The 22,639-nt window shown below is 42.6% G+C and overlaps 4 protein-coding genes across 5 annotated transcripts in view; 2 read left to right on the top strand and 2 right to left on the bottom strand.

Annotated features, from left to right (window-relative positions):
* LOC109484583 (ribosome-recycling factor, mitochondrial-like) overlaps nucleotides 1-2,202 on the bottom strand; it is a 5,390-nt gene extending 3,188 nt beyond the window's left edge. The window contains exons 1-3 of one of the 2 annotated variants that reach the window (XM_019787906.1): nucleotides 2,137-2,202; nucleotides 1,428-1,599; nucleotides 818-982 (exon numbers count right to left, since the gene is read on the bottom strand). In XM_019787906.1, coding sequence (XP_019643465.1) covers nucleotides 818-982; nucleotides 1,428-1,590 — 328 coding nt within the window. In that variant the 5' untranslated portion in view covers nucleotides 1,591-1,599; nucleotides 2,137-2,202. The remainder of the gene's footprint in view (nucleotides 1-817; nucleotides 983-1,427; nucleotides 1,600-2,136) is intronic. The other variant, XM_019787905.1, reaches the window with a different exon arrangement.
* A 186-nt stretch (nucleotides 2,203-2,388) lies between these two features.
* LOC109484338 (probable RNA-binding protein 18) lies at nucleotides 2,389-5,219 on the top strand. Its single transcript, XM_019787592.1, has 6 exons — nucleotides 2,389-2,406; nucleotides 2,718-2,842; nucleotides 3,238-3,364; nucleotides 4,275-4,358; nucleotides 4,626-4,699; nucleotides 4,978-5,219. Exons 1-6 carry the CDS (start codon nucleotides 2,389-2,391, stop codon nucleotides 5,153-5,155), a joined length of 606 nt encoding a protein of 201 aa, XP_019643151.1. The 3' UTR covers nucleotides 5,156-5,219.
* Nucleotides 5,220-11,254: 6,035 nt separating this feature from the next.
* Nucleotides 11,255-16,187, bottom strand: LOC109484574 (phytanoyl-CoA dioxygenase, peroxisomal-like). The gene is made up of 7 exons (XM_019787897.1): nucleotides 16,016-16,187; nucleotides 14,432-14,605; nucleotides 13,784-13,934; nucleotides 13,184-13,369; nucleotides 12,753-12,800; nucleotides 12,397-12,448; nucleotides 11,255-12,051 (listed from the first exon to the last, which is right to left on the bottom strand). The coding sequence occupies exons 1-7, from the start codon at nucleotides 16,160-16,162 to the stop codon at nucleotides 11,913-11,915; spliced, it is 897 nt and encodes a 298-aa protein (XP_019643456.1). The 5' UTR covers nucleotides 16,163-16,187; the 3' UTR covers nucleotides 11,255-11,912.
* A 2,651-nt stretch (nucleotides 16,188-18,838) lies between these two features.
* LOC109484337 (alpha-2,8-sialyltransferase 8B-like) lies at nucleotides 18,839-21,300 on the top strand. Its single transcript, XM_019787590.1, has 4 exons — nucleotides 18,839-18,999; nucleotides 19,366-19,714; nucleotides 20,289-20,464; nucleotides 20,988-21,300. Exons 1-4 carry the CDS (start codon nucleotides 18,839-18,841, stop codon nucleotides 21,280-21,282), a joined length of 981 nt encoding a protein of 326 aa, XP_019643149.1. The 3' UTR covers nucleotides 21,283-21,300.
* The last annotated feature ends 1,339 nt before the right edge of the window (nucleotides 21,301-22,639 follow it).

Raw genomic sequence — 22,639 nt, 5'->3', positions numbered from 1 at the left:
ACCATCATCATATGTACTCTAAAACATGACACGAATGTTAACTCTCACAAGCAATTTCATAGTCACAACAACTTTAAAGGGGACAAAATTTATTCAATTTTACATGTACTGTACCTAGATTCTGCCTTGATCCAAAGTTCCAGCTTTCTCAAACAATTTAAGCTTCCGCCACAATTTTTGTCCGCCATATGCAGAACAAAAACAAATGACTGAGCCAACATGGTTCCAGAACATCGCATCTGATTGGTCAGAAAGTAAAACAATCCACGATTGGCTACTTTACGTCATGTGACTATGTGTGCAGGAGTGCCTCTAGCGACATTGGTATCAACTGCAGCAATTTCATTGGGTCTCCCTGTTCAGGGTATTACCGGCCTGTGGGGTCTAAACTATGACGTTTTTTATTTTTATTTACATTCGGCAAAAAAAGCAAGCGGCGAATCCGTTAACCAAGGAAATAAATTGGTGTGGCCTTAAAGTGATAAGATATTTACATAAGTTACATAAGTTTACATAAGATTCCTTATGTAAACTGTGCTCACTGACATGAAACTGCAATACCAAAACCTTTAAATGTAATTGTATAAAACTGCTTCACATGATAGGTACAAATTTGCCACTGTGTCAGGGAATCAACAATAGGCAATAGGCTGACCCTGTAATTGATTGTAACTAATACAGTTCAGTGAGGAAATATTTAGTCTTACATGTGACCCAACTCAATAAGAGGTGATACAGAGGAGGCAGAGAAGTGGGCCTAACACGCTACTCTGTGGAACACCATGGCTGACATCAGTGGACACAAGTCAGTACTTACCTACAGAAGTCCTCAGTGAGAGGTTTTTCACATATTCGTCCTTGAGCGCATCCAAGGCTTTCTGCATTCTCCCCCGGACTGCCTCTATATTTGTGACCTCTGACCCTATGGATGTGTTGATTTCCACTCGACCTCCGCCCTTTCCCCCCTTCTGAGACTTCTTACCTAAAAGGGTACAGTCAAAAACATGGTGGTCAAAAACATGGTGGTGAGGATAAGTTTGAAATTTCATGAGCAAGTTCTTCATTTATAAGTAGGTGCAAAGCAACATTTCACCATCAAGACTTGTTGTAGGTTTTGGAGCAACTAGTTTCAATGTAATCAAATTCAAAAGCTAGCAATATGGCAAAACCTCTGTGAATAACTTCATAAGGTTGGTGAATGATTGAATAACAAAGTTCTCTATTCAAAACTACTTGTTTAACAAGAGCGATGCTTGAATGACCATCTGTCCTGATGAAGACAGTCATCGACATTGGCTAAGTAAACAAGCGGTTGTGATAGCCTGGAATCCATCCGTTCACAGATATCCGGATGGATTCCAGGCTACAGTTGTGAATAAAGAACTTTGCTATTCAATATTGGGAAAAAGGAAAGAAAAACTCATCACCTTTCTTTGCATAGTACCTAACAGCAGTGATTTTCCCCAGGTCATGTGATCTACAGGAGAGAAGCTGATTGGCTGGTCTGCTATGATTGACAGGTTGTCTGATGATGGAGGAGGCACAGCTGACCAATGGCTGCAGCCGGATGAGGCTTCTCATCACTGACATCCTCCTAATGTGCAAAAATTTAAGATAAAAAGTTCAACATCAATCCCATACATTAGTTTCTGTTTTAAACTTTTATTTATTTATTTGCACAGCAACTTTTTAAAAACTTATCTTAAAAAAAAGAACATGTTTCAAACATCTCAGCCTAAGGACTAGGAGCGGTACTGCTGTATCTACAAGTCTTGAGGGTAAGGCTCATGTCTCATCTCCAAGTAGATCCTATGGTGTCAAGGCTGTAGGGTGGCAAATTGTAGGGCTTACGCAGGCCAGGTCCTCTGCTCCAGGGCCAACATGCCCCCCAAAAAATTATAACACAGACCCCTCAGCTAATAAGGGTCTGGCATCCAGGCTAGATACTACCTTGCAATTGCCACCGCAGGATCTGCTTGGAGATGCATGTCCACCACCAGTGTGCCCCCCTCCCCACACAACATACACATCCACCACGGCGCTGATTTCCAACCCACAGGTCTGTTTTTATCTAACACAATGAATTAACATTGTGCAAGTGTATCAATAACAACATCTGTGTACGTTCATACGAACCTTAATAATTCTTACTTCGCTGGAAAATCCCACAAACAAATGCGAGCAGACGAACGCACACACGCTCTAGGAGGGTCACATGGATAATAACCTTTCACCTCTGATTTCCGTTTCCGGGTCAGATGAATGTTTTCACTTTACAAGTTTACACGCACAGAAGGGAAATATTAGCGGTGTTCTGGGTTAGGGAAGGGGTTGTAAGGCCGGGTAGGAGTGCAGAGTTGTGGAAAGACAGCTTCTCTGTACGGAAAAATGGCGTTCGAGTTTCAGGTAAGTAGAAATTTCGTTATATCCGGGGTTTTGTATGTGTGAGAAGGGTGGGGAGGGGGGCGTTTTGTGTACCTGTCGAAATAGCTAGAATTTTTCGATAGTCATTAATCTCATGGTGTTAATCGAGCTGCCCAGACGTAGTAGAGGACAAAAAATTAGAAAAGGAATTAAAGACAATGTTTTATCGGTTTGGAACATCTTTCACTCTCTGTACCAGGCTTCAGAAGCAGCTGGTCAAGATTATATTGCCAGGGGAGTATAATTTTCTGGAGAGGCTAACTTGCTCTGTCATCCCTACATAAAATTTATAGGCAGCGAAGCTTGCAGAGAAGACAACCGAGCCGCTCCCATTAGAGAATGCCTCTCTGCTGTCTGATGCACCAGACCAGGATGGCAACAGGCTGTGGATAGGCAACCTGGACACACGGCTCACTGAGTGAGTTATAACTTATACAAATTTGTACTAGTACCTAGTACATGTATTACTAGAAATAATACAACAGGGGAGAGTGGGAGGGAGGGATGGAGAGTGAGAGAGAGGAAGAGAGAGACAGAGAGCCAGAACAGGCTGTGGATAGGCAAACTCGACACACTGCTGACTGACTGAGTGATAGTGGGGTTGTTGTTGTCCTTGCTATTACTAGTATCTCGCCAGACGTGGTCTCTAGGTGCTGGGTTTCACATAGTGTAAAAAAAAGTTTGGGTCAATGCAGGTGGCCCTGTCACGTAGGGCGCATCTTTAAAAGGTGTAAATGTTTTTTTACTCTCTATTCAAATCATTGTCTAATAGCATTGGAAGATTTAAAAATTTGTTTGTTACATTTTTCCCAGGTTCCACCTTCTGAAGCTAGTGAAGAAGTACGGCACAGTGAGGCAGCTGGACTTTCTGTTCCACAAGTCTGGGCCTCAGGAGGGGCAGCCCAGGGGGTACTGCTTCGTTAGCTACCAGACTAGAGAGGTGAGGTGTACACCATCCAGACACTCACACATTCACTCACTCACTAACAATAGCCCTGGGGGTACTGCTTTGTTAGCTACCAGACTAGGGAGGTGAGTAACAGAGATGTATGCTTGTCCATCCAGACATGCCCTCACTCACTCACTCACTCACTCACTCACTCACTCACTCACTCACTCACTCACTCACTCACTCACTCACTCACTCTCACTCACTCACTCACTCACTCACTCACTCACTCAAGTTGAGCAATGAGAATTTGCTTTCTTCCCTAGATCTAAAATAATCACAAAGAATTGTTTTAACAATATTATTGCATCACAATTTTCATACATCTGCCCCCCCCCAAAGGCCTCCTTAGAATCCTAACTAATCACCAAACAAACTACTAGTAAATTTTCTGTCTGAAATTGAAGCTATATGTAATTTGTTCTTTGCACAGATGCAATGATTGGGCCAGCTTGTCCTGAGCTTAATCAGAACCACACAGTGCAGAACCTGATGATTTGGCTGGTCTGATTGCCAATAATGTTAGCCCCCCTCTACTGTAAACAGAACCACAGTACAGGTCAGAGGTTAATAGAGGTCAGCTGTAGGGTCAGGTTCATGGTTCCCCCTGCATGTTCCATGATGGGGTGTTGTTTTGCCTCTGGGGGTTTGACACTGTGGAGGTCTGACAGCTAATAATGATGTACTAATAGCTTGCAGACTTTACAAGTTAAACCCTCTGAAACTTTCTAGTGATAAACCATCGGCCTTACTCCTTATGTTGAACATTTTGGCAACTTCACAGACTATGTCCTCTGTCAGTCAATGGTGAAATCCTGATTTGCAACAGCTCTTCAGGTTCTCAAGTATCTCAGTAGCTAAGAGGAAATGTTCGTGATTTTATTATTATTTTTTTCTCCAGGAAGCAGAGAAATGCATCCAGGCCATGAATGGGAAGATGGCCCTGTCCAAAAAACTGGTGGTCAGATGGGCACATTCACCACGGGTCAGTCAGTTTCTTTATCTTTTACCTTTTGGTAAAGGAAAGTAGTCACTGTGATGACTATTTATGTTTTAGCAGCTTTCTGTATAGCCAGTATAACTTCCCTTTGGCATAACACACTTTCCCCTTCTTCTGAAAGGGTGCTAGCAATAAGCATGTACATACGAGTTTCCTTGAAGGAAAAGAAAGTGTACTTTTTCTTTGCCGAGAAAGATTTTACTACTAGTTTGCCACTGTGTTATTATCTGTAACCAAAGCTGTTGTTTTCAGCCTCTGTCCTGGCAGAGTTCAAGTAAGAACACATTACAAAGTACAAGAGAGGACAGCAAGGAGTCAAACATAAGGTAAGACTGACTGACTGGCAGTTTTTAATCTCAACTTTATTCAGAACAACATCAAACTGTTGATACCAATGTGCAATGTACTAGTAAAGAATAGCTGTCATACAGGTGGTAGCAAGAATGCTTGTATTTCCTTCATTCATTTACTCATCTTGTCATTGAGTGACTGTTTTTTATCCATTCATTCTTTCATTCAAATTATCAAGTACCATTTATTAATCACTTTCATTTTGTGTTTGATCGTCCACTCCTTCACTCATTCGTTCACTCTCTCTCCCCAGTAAACAGGTTAAGATCCAGGCCATCGAGGCCAAGCTGAGGATGATGGAGGAACAGAAGGATGACCTCCCCTCCTCCTCCTCCTCTTCCCGAGCTGGACCGTCCCAGCCCCGCCCTCAGGACCGGAAACGCCCGAGGCACCAGCCCTACAGCAGGGGGAACCGCGGGCGCAGGAGATGACATCATCGGGGCTGTGGTGATGTCAGCAAAACTGTACAAAATTCAAATGTGACATCATCAAGAGCTGCTTAGGGCAGGGAAGGGGCACGGGATGACATCATGAGTTATGTGGTGATGTCATCAAAACTGTACAAAATTCAAGGAAGACATCATCAAGAGTGGCTGAGGCGATGCAGATGATTTCCCCAATTCCATAGTCTTGGGTGGTGATGTCATCAAAACTGTACAAATTATGGGCTGTAATATATAATGGGTTCAGTAAAATAACAAGTAAAAGAGAATCAGATACAGCCTTCTAGGGCAAGGATAGCCTGGTAGCCATCCCTACGAGCTTTTGGTACTTCTTGTAGTGATCACCGTACAGTGCCAATGGTTTGTAGGAATGGATTCCAGGCTTTGACAAGGTGTAGGACAGGCTTTAAATTTTAATTTCTGCTAATGTTTCTTTTTCAAAATATTTGTGGTCATGACGTCACTACTGTAACTCATTTGAAAAACACCAGGGATGTAGCTATAAACTAATAGAACTATTCCATAGTACCATACGTTTATTTACTGTGTTTGTCTATGTTCCAGCTTTTACATGTGACATCCCTGTTGTTGATGATGTAAATAAACATCTTTTACATTCAGTAACTCCACATTGGTGTGTATTAACTATTACTATGATTAATATATCAATAGATGGAGCTAAGCAATCACTGATATGACAGGGTACTGATGGTCAAATAGTAAGGGCAGGTTACTCACGGTCATGGGGTTACTCTGGGGCAGTCAGACCCTGGCCTGGTTACAGCCAACTGATAACATGCCTTATGTGTACATTTCACAAATAAGCACAAACAGTAAGGAATGTAGTATCTCATAACTGTTTACCACTCCTCGCATCACTGCGGTTTGGATAACTTTTTGGATTTCTTACATTTTTTGCCTTTGCCTGTCTTGTTTGTTTAAACCATGGAGTTACTTGTTGCAACTGATGCAAAACTGCTATTCCGAGCCACTTGTTCCCCAAACATAACTTACACCAAAGAACTTATTTATCGTACTGATCATTTCGAACTTCAAGATAATAGAGTGTCATTTTCCAAATTTCAAAAGAAAAAATACAGCAAACTTTTAAATATCGCAGAAAAAATTATTTCTCTTCATATGCCCGCACTATATGGTGGCATTCATCTCAGACACATAAAGATTGAAAGGTAATGCTAACATGCTATGTCATTATGTTAATCCTTTGCTTGATTGAAAGAGGACAGTGCATGTTTTTTAGCCTATACTTGACTGCCGCAGGCGGTCGGAGGAAGTCTTAAGTAGCACAAACAGACGGGCGGCACATGAGCGACCACGCGAGACGCCTGTTACATCAGGAACATTGCTTCATCTCCAAAAAATGCTCAGGAACGATTTTCGAAGGTTCACACGCGTATCCAGAACCGTGCCTGGGGCACGCGGAGACTATCCAGCACAATACCTGATCCTAACCCATTCAGGCATACGATTAGATTGGCCAAGAAGCGTCATACAACCTCCTTGGATTGGCACTGTTCTGGATACAATAGACATACCAACCTATCTCCAAGCAGTCATCTTTTGGTAGCTGCAAAAACAGAATGGAAATGGTCAGGCTGTATCCATTATTGGCCAGACACTTCGGTAGCGAAATTCAGCTTGGCCGATTCTGTCCTTGCAGCCACCAATAGATCTGCTTGGTATGGAGATTAAGACCGACTGACGGTACACAAAAACCTGTTAGCCTCTACCAGGCTTCCGTCGGGAGGCGGCTGGAAAGAGTAGAAATCGGCCAAATAGAGATATAGCATGTCAGAGGACTCGGGAGCGGCAAACCGTTCTCTCCCAACTCCCCCGGCATGCTATCTCTCTATTTGGTCGATTTCTACTCTTTCCAACCGCCTCCCGAAGCCTGGTAGAGGCTACGGACCTGTGGCACATGTGCGCCCACGAGAGCCCGACCACGTGCCGCATGCATGACCACGGGACCCGTCACACCAACCAGGGCGCCCGGGGCTAAGGGACAAACATTTACATAACCGGCAGAACAAAACAGCCGCTCAGCTGCAGGCAGATAGACAGGTACTAGGTGCTTTTCGTCGAACCCCAGTGTGCAAGAGTTGCAGCCAGATCTTAGACCTGTGAACAACGTCTCTTTAAGAATCTGCTGCTAGCTACTTAAAGTTCTCTTGTAGCAGCCATGTCTTCTCCTGTGAGCAAAAACGCCTCCGTCCTGATGAAGTCGCTGAGAGAAAACTTCCCTACGTACCACAAGTACGAGGCGGTCGGACAGGTAAGCTTAAGCTTGTGATTTGTTTGTTTCGTTTTTGATCCACTGTGCTCTTGTGCTGGTTGGTTCATAAAGAATAAGTTCTTCTACTCCAACAAGCAAGACGGAGTGTTTTTAGACTTTGCAACGATCTAGAAATTGTAAGATCTTTCCTTTTCTAATCCCGATCATAGACAATAGACGGTATAAAAGTATAAGTACAAAGCAGTCCGGATCCTCTCATTGTGTGGAAAATTCGACAGAGGTTCACTGCTCTTTAGTTGCTGGCAATCCCTGGCAGAAAGCACCTTCAATTTCTCTTTTAATTTCAAAAACATGCTTGATTTGAAAACTGCCATCTTTCGAAAGCACTTCATTTTGGGTATCCATCCTTTTTTATAAAACGATTGGCATGTCTGCCTTGTAATATATAGTGTCGGAGATGTAAAAAAAACGCAATGGTCTTTCTTTCCAATACTCAAGGGGAATAGACTAACAGGTGGCACAATTTACACCTGAATAAGCCAAATTAGTAGCCGGTACATAACAAAAACGTCTTGAGTGCATAATTATCAACAGACACATAATTCAACCACCAAATTCAACCCATCACCTCATTACTTAATAGACTATAGTGCTAGTGCTAGCTTGATCTGTACTTAACCAAATGGGCATGTACATGTATGTACAATAAGACAGTGGTCTTCATTCAATCAATTGACAAAGTCTTTTGGAGCCCGCAAAACTGATCTAAACTTTTTTTTTAAAATATGTAACATGTTTTTTCCCTTCAAGTCCCCAACTTTCTCCTGCTGTGTGTTTTCAGATAAGAATTCGGGGCAAAAATATTTGTCCAGCCTTCTAACAAGGCAAGTTATTTACGGGTTTATTGCGCCAGGGGCAGCACATGTCCAGACCTCCGCCGGGGTACACTGTAAACGTTATTTATTGATATGGGGGTTAAGTGCCTTTCTGTGTGACGGTTTTACGAGCAAATTTCAATAATGATCCTCTGGTCCGTACGGAAACAAGCGTTGAACAAACGCAGTTACGACTGACTTCATACTGTGACGGAAATCTAAATTCGGTCTGCCACAATAAAAGTTAAAGCTAGGTGAACAACATTGTTTCATTGGTCTTCAAGATTTGCAAATGCAACGGAAAACGATGTCATATCTCTGATAACCAATAGCCCCCACCAGACCTTGGATTTTTTAGTATGACTGGGAAGGGGCAAGGGTGGCAGTATTCGCGAATTCGGAAAAAATAGAGTCTGACTGGCCAGGTCCACCGCAACGGTTTCATTTTCCTCCCAAGCAACTGAATGTATTTGGCTAAACCAAGGAGGTTCCCTGGAACCTCTTTGGCTAAACGTAACAACAGTTTTTGAATCCCCGTTGCTAGTCTGATGGTAGCCTGCGTTCCAGACCCATAGCACACTGAACACAAAGTGAGATATGTTGTGTCCAGTGTGCTATGGGTCTGGAACCCAGGATCAACCTCAACCGTCCTACTGGTCAGGAACGGAAGTCTGAAGAGACAGGTGGCTCAAACGTGTGACTAGCAGAAAAACAACCGCTTTGTTTCCTCTGACAGGTTAGACAAAAGAAAATTTTGAATTGACCTATGCCCTCAGGACAGCGCCAGTGCACGACAAAAGAAGCTGTAATTATGTATGTAGATTTCTAGCCTTGTCATCAAAGTTGGGTCCGTTGTGACGTAAATGTTAATTTTTCCGGTGGGAAATATAATACAGTCTGGCCTACTTGGAGCGACCTCATTTTTTACATGGCTGGTTTGGGACAATGACATAACGTCTGCTTAAGACTGTTAAATTGCTTTCTGAGACCATTAGTACTCTTAATAAGTAATGAACGGGTCAAATATGCCCCAAAGGTCCACTTTGCGCTTCTGACAATGTAAGAAGCAAGTGTATTAAAGAGCGATTTCGCCCTGATAACATTTCTGTATCAGACAGCTTAGCCACAAGAAAACAAATGAAAGGATTTTGAAACAAAATGGTGCAACGAAACGACGACGCTCTCCGAATCCAAGTTGTATTTGACAGTCTGTCCTGAGCCAAATGAGGTTACTCAATTCACTAATTTCAACACTGTTTCTTCCTCTTTGAAAAGCGTTTTTGATAGTAACATTGTTGCGTTTCCAGTGTGAACTTTGTTAATGACTTCGTTAATTTTTCTAGGGCATAAACGCCTATGGCCATGCTTTTTTTTCTAGGGCGTACTAGGGCGTTAATTTCTTTCGACCTTTAAGTTACACTGGGCCGGGACCGCTTTTTAAGTGTTCAAAGGGGAGGTCAGGGGCCCATAAGCACATATTGAAAAGTACAAAATTATATAACACTCAATAAACAGTACATTTCAAACTTACTGCATCGTCTCTTATCCATATGTCTAGTCTTGATCAATTCCGAAGTGGCTTATTGTTCAAAATTTTCAATGATGACATTCTCCATTTTTTCAAGGCTTATCGATTGATGATAATGTTGTTATTTTCCATTGCATACCCAATGACGGTTACTAGTATGTAGCCAATTTCCCAGTCCTAGAGCGTACCCATTCATACTTATATTGTCCATGTTTCCAGGGTGTCCCCCTCGATGATGGTGATGATGATGAGTTCCATGAGTACGAGCCGGGCCGAGCCGTCAGCTCTCCTCTCACCGGGCAAAGCATCACGGGAAACACCAGTCCCAGGGGCTTCTGGAAGAACTTCAGCTTCGCCGACAAGATCAAGAGAGCGAGTAAGTATCTTATCCAGAACCGTGCATGTCTAGCTCAATATCTGTACCAGAATCGGAGTTAAGGTTACGATCAGGCATGGATAGTTTTCGAGTAGTAGAACACAGATTTGCCCCTGAGTGAGGCATGGTTCGGAATATCGTGGATTATTTAGAACGTAACAGCGGCTATCTAGACTTCCATGTCCGAATGGGTTTAATAGGATCAGACACAGTTCTGGATAGTCTACGCGTATCCAAGAACGTAGATTTGCACCATGCCAGGCACGGCTCTGGATACGCATGGCTGCCACTATATCCTCGATCGGATTAATAGCCCGAAGAACATTCAAATAATTTTTCCTTTAGATCACTCAAAAGTATAGCAACAACTCAGTTGTTTGTTTGTCTTGTTTTGCAGAGAGACGGTCGGGATCGGACAGCCTTTAACCGGCCCATGTAGCTGTCAAGACAGAGGGGCGCTGTTTACTGCTGAACCGGAGACTACACAGATATCAACGACTTTGGGGCTCTTCCGCAGTGCGCAGTGTTATTGAAAGACAGTGTACATATTCATCTGGGCAAACTTAGATAGAACTGGAACTCGGGATGATCCGGTCACTGGTTAATAGAATTTTTCCCCTTAAAGATGCACTTAATGTGCATGATCTGTTGTTGTTGTGCATACATGGCTTAGGATATCAGGCTAGACCAGATATCATGTGGTGCAATGATGTGAACCATTTAACTCTATATACTGAGGATATAACATGTCAGTAGAGGAAGGAGTACTGAGGCATATTACGTTTTTTGTAAAGACTGGACTGTTACTGTTACAATTTATCTCTTAAAGACTAGAATTTGAGGATAGGGAGAGCAAAAGGAAGGAAGGAAGGAAGGAAGAAAAGAAGAATCCAAGGAGAAAAGGAAGCAGAGGAGGTTTCATCTTTGCTTAACACTGATCTTCAATTTCATTGAGTGTCTATATACATGTATTTGTGTGTGTTGTTCTGATGTGAAAATAAAGGGAATTTTGTGTACAATGACAAGGAGTTCTCAAAAGTGTTCAATTTCAAGTGGAGAAGTTTGATAGGTTCAAGATTTATTTGTGCTCAGCACTAAATTCTTAAAACATTCCTCTGTACATTGTTGTAACTTATACAATTTCATCATCACCACATCACCTTAATTATAAGGCACTTCATGCTACCAGCAACTACTCTACAAGCAGAGCTTTAAGCTTCGGCATATTTTTTGCCTGTTTTAGACATTGCAAATATCTAATAGTTGAATGGCAAATACAAGGTGTGATTGTACCATGCAAATGTGGCAAGAAAAAGCATTATGCACCTGCAGTACATAGTAGTGCAATACAAAAGCAGTCAGAGGGTCAAAACCTCCACCAGGGCAGAATACAGCTCCATTATACAATTGATAGGGCTATTCTAAACATTTCCATACACATAGTTACTTAATATCTACTTGTGCTTCAAATCAAGGTCTACTTTCCACCAAAAACCACCCACAATAGGAGAAACAAGCTAAAGATTAACATTTTGTGTAATTCTGTTCAACAGAAAAGTACTAAAGCTGGTGAAAAATTGACATCCTTGCACTGATTATAATGAACAAAATGAGAACATTCGTTACAGCTTTCCCAACTTGACAGACTGTTATAACACTGACAACTTGACCTCAGATTCCCTATGACCTGACGCGACCCTTGACCTTTGCCCCTAGATGCGGCCCTTGTTCTCCAGCTCCTTCACCAGTTTCTGCTGGTACTCCTTATGCTTCTTCTGTAGTTCCTCGTCGTGTCGGCAGGACTTGGCCCAGTAGGTCAGCCCCAGGGCAGGTCGCCAACGGGTAGGAGAACTGGGGAAGGGGAGGGCAAAGTTTTACTTTAATTCGTGAATAATTTTATCAGGTTGGCAAGAGACTGAATACGAAGGTTCTTTTTTCATCAACCAATGGATTTTTGGAACCTCATGTATTTGACTTAAAAAACAGAAGCTGATGTGATGTGGCTGCATGTCACAGTCATCAGGACTAGTCAAAACCATCAAACAAGGAATGGTGAAACCACTATCTTTGGCAACAAAGAACTACCAATACATGCAACGTAAATTTACCAAAGACACACCTGCTAGATGCTAGTACCCAGATAACACTTGAAACAAAATGAACATTTTTAATACAGTTGGTAAAGTATATCCTCACCTGTTCTTCCCAGCCCTGTGTACAGTGTAGGGATGGTGACCTAGCAGGGAACCTGGGAGAATAAAAACATTTAAAGAAAATCAAATATGATGGTTTCTAAGTTTGCTACATTCTTCTATACTCCAGCCTTTATTTGAGACATCAGATGCATAACAAATTAGTACATACTTTGACTTGAATAACTGGTGAATTATAAGGAAACTGCTATTTCATGTGTGTGCCAAGACAGAAGCTAGAAAGCAACAGAAAGTCCGACACCCTAACAAGACCACCAGAGCTGCAGACAAGAAATGCATGAAGCCACTAAACATGGAGAGAGAAGAAATTCCTGGTCAGTGACTTGTAGAATATTTCACCTTTCTTGGCAGCCATGCACACTTCCTTCTCTGCCATGCTAGTGTTTCCTGTGTAGGTGGTCAAAACAATTTACAAAATTTCATTGGGCAATCTACAGATGTATTAAATATATGTCAATGAAGGGTAGACATCCAGGTAATGAGATTGGTGTAACATATTACCCATCACAGCCAAGTGGCCTCAAAAGTTAGTGCATGAAAGCTCCCCCATGAGGTTAGTGATGGTACTACATACATATATATACAGTACAGTACAGAAGCCCCCCTACCTTTCTTGGCGGACATGCAGGCCTCTTTCTCCTGCATCTTGGCACTGTACCCGGCCCTGCCTAGTGACTAGCTCCCCATAGAGATGAGGAATAGTACGGTACAGTACTATACTATACAGTACAATAGTACTACATACAGTACAGTACAGAAGCCCCCCCTACCTTTCTTAGCGGACATGCAGGCCTCCTTCTCCTGCATCTCAGCGCTGTAGTCGGCCAGACCCTGGCTGAACCCCAGCGCAGTGGACTTCTCGTGCTGAAGCTCCCCCATGAGGTGTGTCCCGGGAACGTAGTACAGGCAGCCATTCTCCTCATCTGCATCGTCCAGGGCCAACCAGAACGTGATTCCTGGGGGGAAAAACAAATGAGTTACCGTCAATACCATTGTCTTCGTTATTTTACAAATCTGTCTTGTTTGAATGAAAACTCATCTATATGTTGGTAGAATCCATATTAATATATATAATAAGTTGTAAATTTGAGCATAGTTCCAACACAAAAGGAGCACTCAGTCACCATGAATTTTCCGTCGATCCCTTCAACCTTCGTTAGATGCATGTTTGAGTCACTACACTGGCTTTCCGTAATTCGAAAGCTTATTCACGTCAGTTGTGAATCAAAGGTGACTGGAAGACAGAATCTTCTATACCATCACTGTTCAGAGTGTTGATGGGCCCCTAGCTTCTCCTGAGGCATTGTATATCAGGGTGAATCAACCCTCTCTGAACCATGATAGACTTAATGATACAGACTCAGACATACCTTTGTCATGCATGAAGTACTTGCCATCCTGGTGAGGAGGTGTGGGTTTGGCCCCTGGCGGTTTGGAGAAGAACTGCACGTTGTTGGGCTCCATGTCCTCCCCCAGCAGTAAGTCAGCCAGTCCGTTAAAGGCAGGGGAAAGGCCCAGGTCCTGGGGGAGGGGGTTATAGGGATTGAGTGTGAAGTGTCCTTTCATATACATGTACTAGTGATACATGTACTAGTGATACAGAGGCCTAGAAAGGTCACATTTTCAAAGTAAATGCATAATGCTTTCCTTTACATGGTCTAGCCTAACAAACTACTGCACTGTTCATTCTTACTCAAACACATTTATATACAACTTAACAAGTACTTGGTGACAACTCCCTCAACTTTGTCCTATGACTTGCTACATAATGTAACCCAGCACCACAGGGTATCTGCTACAGCTGTCTGGTCTAGGTCATTGACCCGATGTGTTTGCAGAAACCCTAGGAGCCAGACTAGTATCAGGCTGTTCGCCGGTTTCCTTTGGCATCCAAGAGCCCTACGCCCACCTATCTACATCACTGCTAAGGGTGAGATCGAGGGGAGTTGGCCAGCCAAGTACCCGATACTAGTCTGGTTTCCTGCGTAGTTTGGTAATAATAATCATTAACCCCTCACCTTGAAGAAGTCATCGTTAGTCTGCATCCTCTCCAGGCGGATGATGGTGTCGGGATTGTCCTTCTCCTCGTAGAACACGTCCTTGTTGGAGATGTTTGGCACGACATCGCGCCGGTACCGCGCCAGTTCCCGGTTCAGCGCCGCCAGCTCATCCTCAGACAGGAAGTCTGGGATCTGGGAGTGGGGATAACATGTTAACATGACATTGACAATGACCTTTATTGCATACTTGAGAAAATTGCACTAAGTTACTAGGTAACTGAGGTAATCTCCAAGCAGATCATACAGCAATACAGTATCCACTAGCCAGAGGAGTAGCCACAGAAGTTACTCAAGAAGACTGTCGAGTTCTCAAAATAGTTATCTAGTTGCTTGAGTAACAGTTTATTGTTCAAGAGTATGTTTTAGCAAACCTCCTTGGTTTTAGGTGTTGTTCAAGAGAACCTAACGTTTCATGTTGTAAGATATGTTGGCTCCATGTTTAAAAAAGACAAGACACCCATCCCACTTACAGGTATACCAAATTCTAGGAAATTTTAGAGCTTATCACCAGACTGTTACAAGGCATCGCGTGACTTCTGTCGGCATCTTTGTCACAAAAGGAAAACGTCAACACGGTTTCATGACGTTTCGCCCCTAGGACGTTTCGCCCCCAGGTCGTTTCGCCCCCAGGACGTTTCGCCCCCAGTGAAGCTATATATAGTGAATATATAGTGAAGCTATATATAGTGAATATATAGTGAAGCTATATATAGTGAATATATAGTGAAGCTATAATATATATAATAAATATATATATAGTGAATTTATAGTGAAGCTATAAACTGTGTTTCCTCATGCTATATTTTATGAAAAATGGAGGTATTGTTTTTGGTGCGTCTGTCTGTCTATGTGTGTTTCCACAAATTTGTAGTCAGCATAACTTCAGAACGCCTTCATGGATTGTGATGATGTTTGGTATGTTGGCAGGTCTTAAGAAGACAAAGGTCAAGGTCAAATATGGGCCTCCTTGGTACTGCAGCACAACGTCCGGTTTTTGTACCTTTTGCAATCATGGGCATGCTATGGTCTTGGCTTTTTGGTGACTGATAGCTTTTCCTGCCAGTAATTTTTGTTCCCCCTAGCAGCTTGTTCTGGAACTGCAGGAAGGTTTCTGAGCAGATAAATTCACAAAGTATTTTTATGATTTTTTTATATGTAGGTAGCTTAGACAGAGATCTACCTTATTGAATGCAAATTATGCAATGGGGAAATTATACATCGTCTAGAATCAGACTGGGATAATATTGTATGTCCCGTAGCCAATCGATATCAAAGTTCGTCCTGGGGGCGAAACGTCCTGGGGGCGAAACGACCTGGGGGCGAAACGTCCAAGGGGCGAAACGACCTGTTACCCGTCAACACTACAACAGCTGCCCTATCGATTGGTCCCAAACCCGGAAGTAAAAAATGTTGCTGACTGCGCCACAGCTGACCGCGTCGTTTTCTAGGTCATTTTCATCGTTTCATCGTTCATTTTCATCGTTTCTAGGTCATTTTCATCGTTTCATCGTTTTCCACGTAAATATCTGTTCTCCCACTCACCTTTATGTACCCAGTCTCCTTAAAGAAGGTCTTGACTTCGTCCTGGTCCATCCTGTGCGTGAATTTGGGCCAGGTGGACACCAGACCTTCGCCTGTCCGAGCTTTTTTCGACACGGGCTCGTCGGAAGTCGACGGATCGGCGGCCATCTTGTTTGTGTGGACAGGTGGATTGTACCATTCGGTTGCGGGGGTGATGATGTTCTAGTTCACAATTTAGAACGACACATGGCGGTTAATAACATACTGCAGTTGTCAAATTTGATTTTGATTTGATTTGATGTATTCAAATCAGGACCTCATTTGCAAAATTTTGATCACATATTTGCAAGATCCAGTGCTTTTCTTTACAATAGTTGCTTATTAAATACCTAAATACAGGAAAATTTGCACCTTCCGACACGGTGATGTTTGTTCAAAGCCTCTCCCATGTCAGAGGTGACATTTTGACATTTGCATGGCGGAACCTCATGTTGCTACATGTGTAGATAGCGATCTCTAAGTTTGCTGACCAACCTGTGCCTCACAGGTGGGTATATATTCACCGTACAGACTCTAAATCTCTGAAAGGTTTGCCAGACTACGTAGCCACACGTTATTTTTTCATTATCATAGGTAAACTGTTTGAAAACGATTTTAGTGACAGAAGCTTCCCCCCTAGCTGAATATCACTTCTTCTGAGTTTCAACAATCTCACCTTGTAAGGCTCAAGTATCATATTTGTAATCTTACCTTGTAGAGCGTCAATGGGTATCCTCGGGACGTACAAAGTGATCGCTGGAATTCTATTTGTCTCTGATTCTTCCTTTGAAATCCTTTCAAGAACACAGGAAATGCCATTTCAGAAGGTTCAATGTTCAAAATTTTTTGCGGGCTGGCTAGAGTATGCCCCCAGCCACTAGGAAGCTCGCGCCTTTGGCGCTCGCTGGTCCCTCGGAAAGTAGGAAGAACCCCACCTCCCCCAAACCAAAATCCTGGCTACGGACATGAAAATGACTAAAATTTTGTTCAGAAATTTGTTTATGTTTAGCGTGTCCGTGTCAAAGTACATCATGCCTGAGCGATCACAATTAGCACCCGCCTCGCCATAGAAAACAGGTTAGACAAGATTACCTTCGCCAAGGTTATGTTTTCAGAGGCGTTCGTGTGTGTGTGTGTCTGTCTGTCTGCATGTGTGTCTGTAAACACTATAAATGGATTGTCTTGGTACTTGGTAAGTGGGTAGGTCTTGATGAGACCTGGAAATGATTAGATTTTGGACCCCCTGGCGGCTTGTTATGGTATTGCATCTAAACTTTCGGTTTTGATATCTCATGATCTAGACGAAATTTGGATGATAGGTAGCTCTTGTGCTGGGCAAGAAGTGACGTGAGTTTGGGCCGCCTGGCGGCTTGCTCTGGAACTGCAGGGCTATCTGTTTGAAAAAAAAAATTAAAAGAGGATAACTCAAGAACCGGTTGACGGATCGTCATGATTTTTGGTGTATAGGTAGTTTATGTGACGCTTGATATAAATATTTGACAATTATGCAAATATGGATGTAATTTGCATAATTTATGGGGAAATTCCGTACCCCCGTAGAAAAGCCTGGTGGAGGCTTGTAAGATCTCCCCGTTAATATTTTCCATAGTTTACAAAAGAGAAGTCAAACCCTTAAGACATACGGTTTTAGACATAGCTGTAGTTTTAGACAATATTGTATTACCTTTTACTTTGTGGAGTTATTTTGTACTCTGTTTCTTTGTTCATTTATCCTTGTCATTTTCACTTAGCCTTCAGCCAGGAATTTGCAACAATATATGGCCATATATTAACGATGGCACACCCACTGACTAGGTGCAACACATGGCGGAAACGGAAGTGACGAGGCGACGCTATGACTACCGTGACGCGGATTTGCGCCCAGCGGCGGTCAGCAGAAGACTGACCAGCTTCATACTTTCTACAGTCATGTTCACGGCGACGTACTTTCTACTGGTGAAGCTGTGGGGGTACGTAACAAATACATCTGCTGAATCGCCAAAAAACAGTCGAAAGCAACCGGATTTTTTTTTTTTTTCAAAAATCATATCCAACTTTCAAGTGAACTTTATTTGTTCAACCGGGTATCACACTCAGGCCACTCTGGCCTGTTTTTCAGGAAATCCTGGTACAAAAGCACAGACAAACACCTAACAAGTTACTTGCGTAACTGTTTTCTGGCGTATCTTATTACCTGAATGTCTAACCTTCACTGACGTATCTGTAGAACCGTTTGGACGTATCGTTAAAATTTTTAATACAAACGTGATAGTGAGTTAAGCAGTTAATGATGATGATGATGATAGTGAGTTTAAGCCATATGGATTACATTCCAGCGCGCATGAATTCTCGGCCGTTTCCAAAAAAAAAAATTCAGCCACACTGTAAATTGTACAGAACAGTTGCAAAATGAGCAAATATATACCGTAAGTTGAAAAAAAACATTGGAAAATGATACCAATGTCGTAGAATACCAAAACCAAATGAAAAAGACGAAAATGTAAAGAAATGAATTTGTAGATTAGATTATTCGCCAAACTATGATGTATTACAAAAGCTAAATGTTAACTCCTATACAAATGTCTCAAGAGAGAAGAGACACGTGCAGCTTAGATATAGATAGATATAGCATAGTTTTCCCTCCATGGGTTTCCCCATCCTTATTTGTAACTAAAGTGGTGCACTCAGCTCCACTGGGGCATTAATCTGCAATAAACTTCATTGTCATTGTCATTATATCCAAGGACATGATATAGAGTAACGTCTTTGCTTCATCATCCTATTATTAGGGGCTCGTTACAGGCAATGCCGCAATTTCCAATGTACCGGAAGGGCAACGGAACAGGGATCCGGAATCAGGAGGGCAACAGCACTGGAATCCGGAATTCTTGGCCCACCCTGCACTTCGGCTCCCTGGCGCCTGATCCGGTGTGGCAGTTTAGACCTGAGGCCATGGCGAGAGTCAGGTTTGTCAAGTTTCCCTGCTAATGATTCTCATTGGCACCGGTCTTGTAAAATCAGTCAGGGAGCCATATTTTTCGTGAAAAATACCATCTTATCTAAATGACAGTTATCTTTGGAACATGAACCGCTGATCTCAGTCACAAACCGTTATGTTCATCAATTTCAAGACAGATGCTACCATACTTCTCACATGTACAATGTCACATATTTCATGTATCTTTCAGACCATGGACAAAGATACTGCATATCCTGCATTAACATTGATCACAATGTTTTGTTCAGTCAAGGAACTTTCATTAAATTTCTATTGAAAGCTTTCTATTATAACGGATGAAAAAAGTCACAATGTCACAGTCTTAATCTTTCAGAAACTCCACGGGGAAACTGCACCCGTCCGTCTATCTGGTAAAGAGCACTAAAAGGTTGCCAAAACTGGCTCAGTACGAAACAGTAAAGTATACAGGAGAAGGAGAAACGCGTGAGACTGAAGCCCACTGCCGGACGGACCAAAGCGGGACCATCGGGCACTACAACACCTGCGCTGTGGTCGGCAACAGCGGCGTGTTGCTGGGCAGCCACTGTGGGAACGAGATCGACTCAAAAGAGTACGTCATCAGGATGGACATCCCGGTTGTCAGGGGTTACGAGAATGACGTCGGCAGACGGACCAGCATGACGATATTAAACATGGGCACGCCCCAACGGATACGGAGCTCGGCAAGTTTATGCTTATGTTTATGATTATTAGGAACTCTATGAGTAACAAGAAAGGCCGACATTTGCTCAAGAGCAAATACAGCACATTTCACCCATTTTTCTTTCCCATTCACGAGTTTCCCATCCCCAGAATGTATTGCGAAAACAGGGGTCTAAACCTCATTTGCATAGTACAGGAATCAGAATGATCCTGTTGACGTTAAACAGCTTGTTTTCCAGTGTGTTTTGAGGTGTTGGGGCATTTTATGCTCAAGGTTAATTAAATTACTATGGGTTGAATCTGACAACAAATAGAGAATGAATTTTTTGGAATGAATTGTAACGTTATAGTGGTAACGCTATACCGATGCTGTAACGTCACACGTTCCATGTTGAAAAGAACACAAAAACTTCATTCTCTATTTGTTGTCAGATTGGACCCATAGTAATTTGATTAATGTTGAGCATAAAATGCCCCAACACCTCAAAACACAGTGAAAAGCAAGCTTCTTGGCGAAGGTAATAACTGCAAAGAAACACAACTTGATACTAATGACTAAATGAATGGCAAACCTGTCCGGACTCCTGGTTACAGTCGAAGTTGAAGAATAGAACCCAGGACGTGTACGAGAGTCGACTGAGGAATATTGACGGGACGACGCTGGTCGTGCATGAAAGTACAAGACGTAAAGTCATCAGAGTGGCCAGAAAGTACCGCGTCACTTTCTCCTTATACTCCATCAAGGGAAGATTAAAACGGGGGATCAACCCGTAAGTACCGGCTTCTAAAGATGATGCTCAAGATGGAAATATGGCAATCAGCTGTCACTATATATATATATATATATATGGTATCTGGCATCTGTTGTGTTGGATTACTTGATGTAGTTTTTGCATGATGTAGTTTGAGTAAGAGCAGTCATTTGTTAGGCTAGATCGTCCCCATGTGAAGGTAACTAACACTAATGTATTGCTTTGAAAATGTTATTTATGTTTACCAAAGGAAAACGTATCGTTTCTTCTTCTTCTTCCGTTCCAAACAAATAAGGTCAATGACCTGAACCAGTCGTTTGTCACCATGGTAACTAGTGTTGGGTTATATAATGTTGCAAGGGCCATGCAGAACTGACTTCAAAAGGGGCTGCAAGGCCACTATATATACCAGTGTGTTTGAGTAACAATAGACAAAGCAGTAATTCGTTAAGCTATAGCTAGACCATGCGAAGGTGTCATCGGGATTTGCTTTGCAAATGTTACCTTTTTGAATTTTGTTCTGCTGTTTTTTTCCCGCCAGCCTCGCGTCCAGGATAGCTCACAAAAAGATGGGCGGGCCCCCAACAACCGGCATGATCACGGTTCTGATGACGACGACGTTCTGTGAGCGGCCTTACCTCTACGGCTTCTTCCCGTTCCAACGTGATGCCCGGAACACGCCCATCCCCTATCACTACTACCCGGGAGACTTCATCAAACCGATTCTACAGAACAAGGGCGGGCATCACCACATGGGGAGGGAATACGACTTCCTTAGAGACTTACATAAACAGGGCGTGCTGAAGATGCAAGTCGGTACTTGTGGGAAGAATTAAGCACGTTTATAGCGCTCTATTTGGGAGTCTATAAAAAGTGTTAGGTGTAACCAGTCATTCGGTGTAATGAGCCAGCTGCCGCGACGTGCCTGCGAAGCTGGTGTGTTACGCCGAAGGGCGGTTATACCGGCTATACAGATACAGAAGCTGGTGTGTTACGCCGAAGGGCGGTTATACCGGCTATACAGATGCAGCTACAGTTTAGATTTAGTCAAGTGTACGTCTCATAATTATAAACTGCTCGGTAAATGCTTTACAGCAATCCTTTTTCATACAATGAAAGGGCAGACGAAAGGATAGAGACAAAGTGACTGCAAACTCAAGTTTAGCACATTTTATTCTCGCAGCTACTTTTATAATGATAAAAATAAAGGTATTTCACAAGACGTTATATGAAGTCGATCACTGTGAATGGATCACAGCAAACCTGAATAAATCATGAGAACGTCAGATTGTTATGAATGTGTGAAGGAATCAGTAAATCAGCTGATAGAATCAGACAGTTATCTCCAAACAGATCCTAGTGTGTCAAAAGACAGTATCAAATTGGCCAGGCAGTATCCATTGGCCAGAGAGGGTCCATATCATATGCCACCCAATTGGTAGCCTGTACCAGCTCTGAAAACCAATCACAACCAATTAATCAAGGCGAAGAAGCGTTATTACTTCCTTATTACGGCAAAACGAAGCAGTTGACTCTTTATCAGAGTTGATGCCAGTATTGACCGTTTGACAGATACGGTATCTTGAGCACGGGTAATATCCGTGTTTACTTGTGTTGGCTATAAGAACAATGACAGATTAGATAGCTGCGGAGTTGAATAGTATAACGCAATGAAGGAGGAAATCAGAGAAAAGCCGTGGGTACAAGGCACCTGTCAACTGTGAACTATCATGTAATAAAAGCATTTATCAATACCAGCACACTAATGCGCGATAACAAAAAGCACAGATAGCGTCAGAAATATGCAGTTTTGTGAGGTATTAATACCGAACTGATAAGAAAAAAAGTCGAGTCAACGATACCACACTTACTGGTTGGGCTGATATCCGAAATGAAAGTATTACGAGAGCCAAACTTTATGGCAACCAAGGAGAATTAGCCTCGATGGTAAGTCATTCGACGACAAAAATTTAGACATAATAGGACGAAAAACATTGGGGACACCACGAGTTGTGAAATGCAGTTATGATCGTTGGGAAGCTCAGTCAATCATGTACAAGGAGAGGGCAACACGGTAACCAGTGTTGTCAATTCATCATTTCGGATTTAATAACGTTCAAATGATAAAGTAACGATCCGTCAGGGCCATTTCCTCACCAGAGTAAACAACACCCTGGAATCCACACCATGCGG

This window comes from Branchiostoma belcheri, unplaced genomic scaffold (assembly GCF_001625305.1).
Source record: "Branchiostoma belcheri isolate BF01 breed outbred unplaced genomic scaffold, Haploidv18h27 scaffold7, whole genome shotgun sequence".
In the NCBI taxonomy this organism is placed as follows: Eukaryota; Metazoa; Chordata; class Leptocardii; order Amphioxiformes; family Branchiostomatidae; genus Branchiostoma; species Branchiostoma belcheri.
The sequence above is the reverse complement of the archived record's forward strand: the minus strand, read 5'-3'. Positions and strand labels throughout refer to the sequence as shown.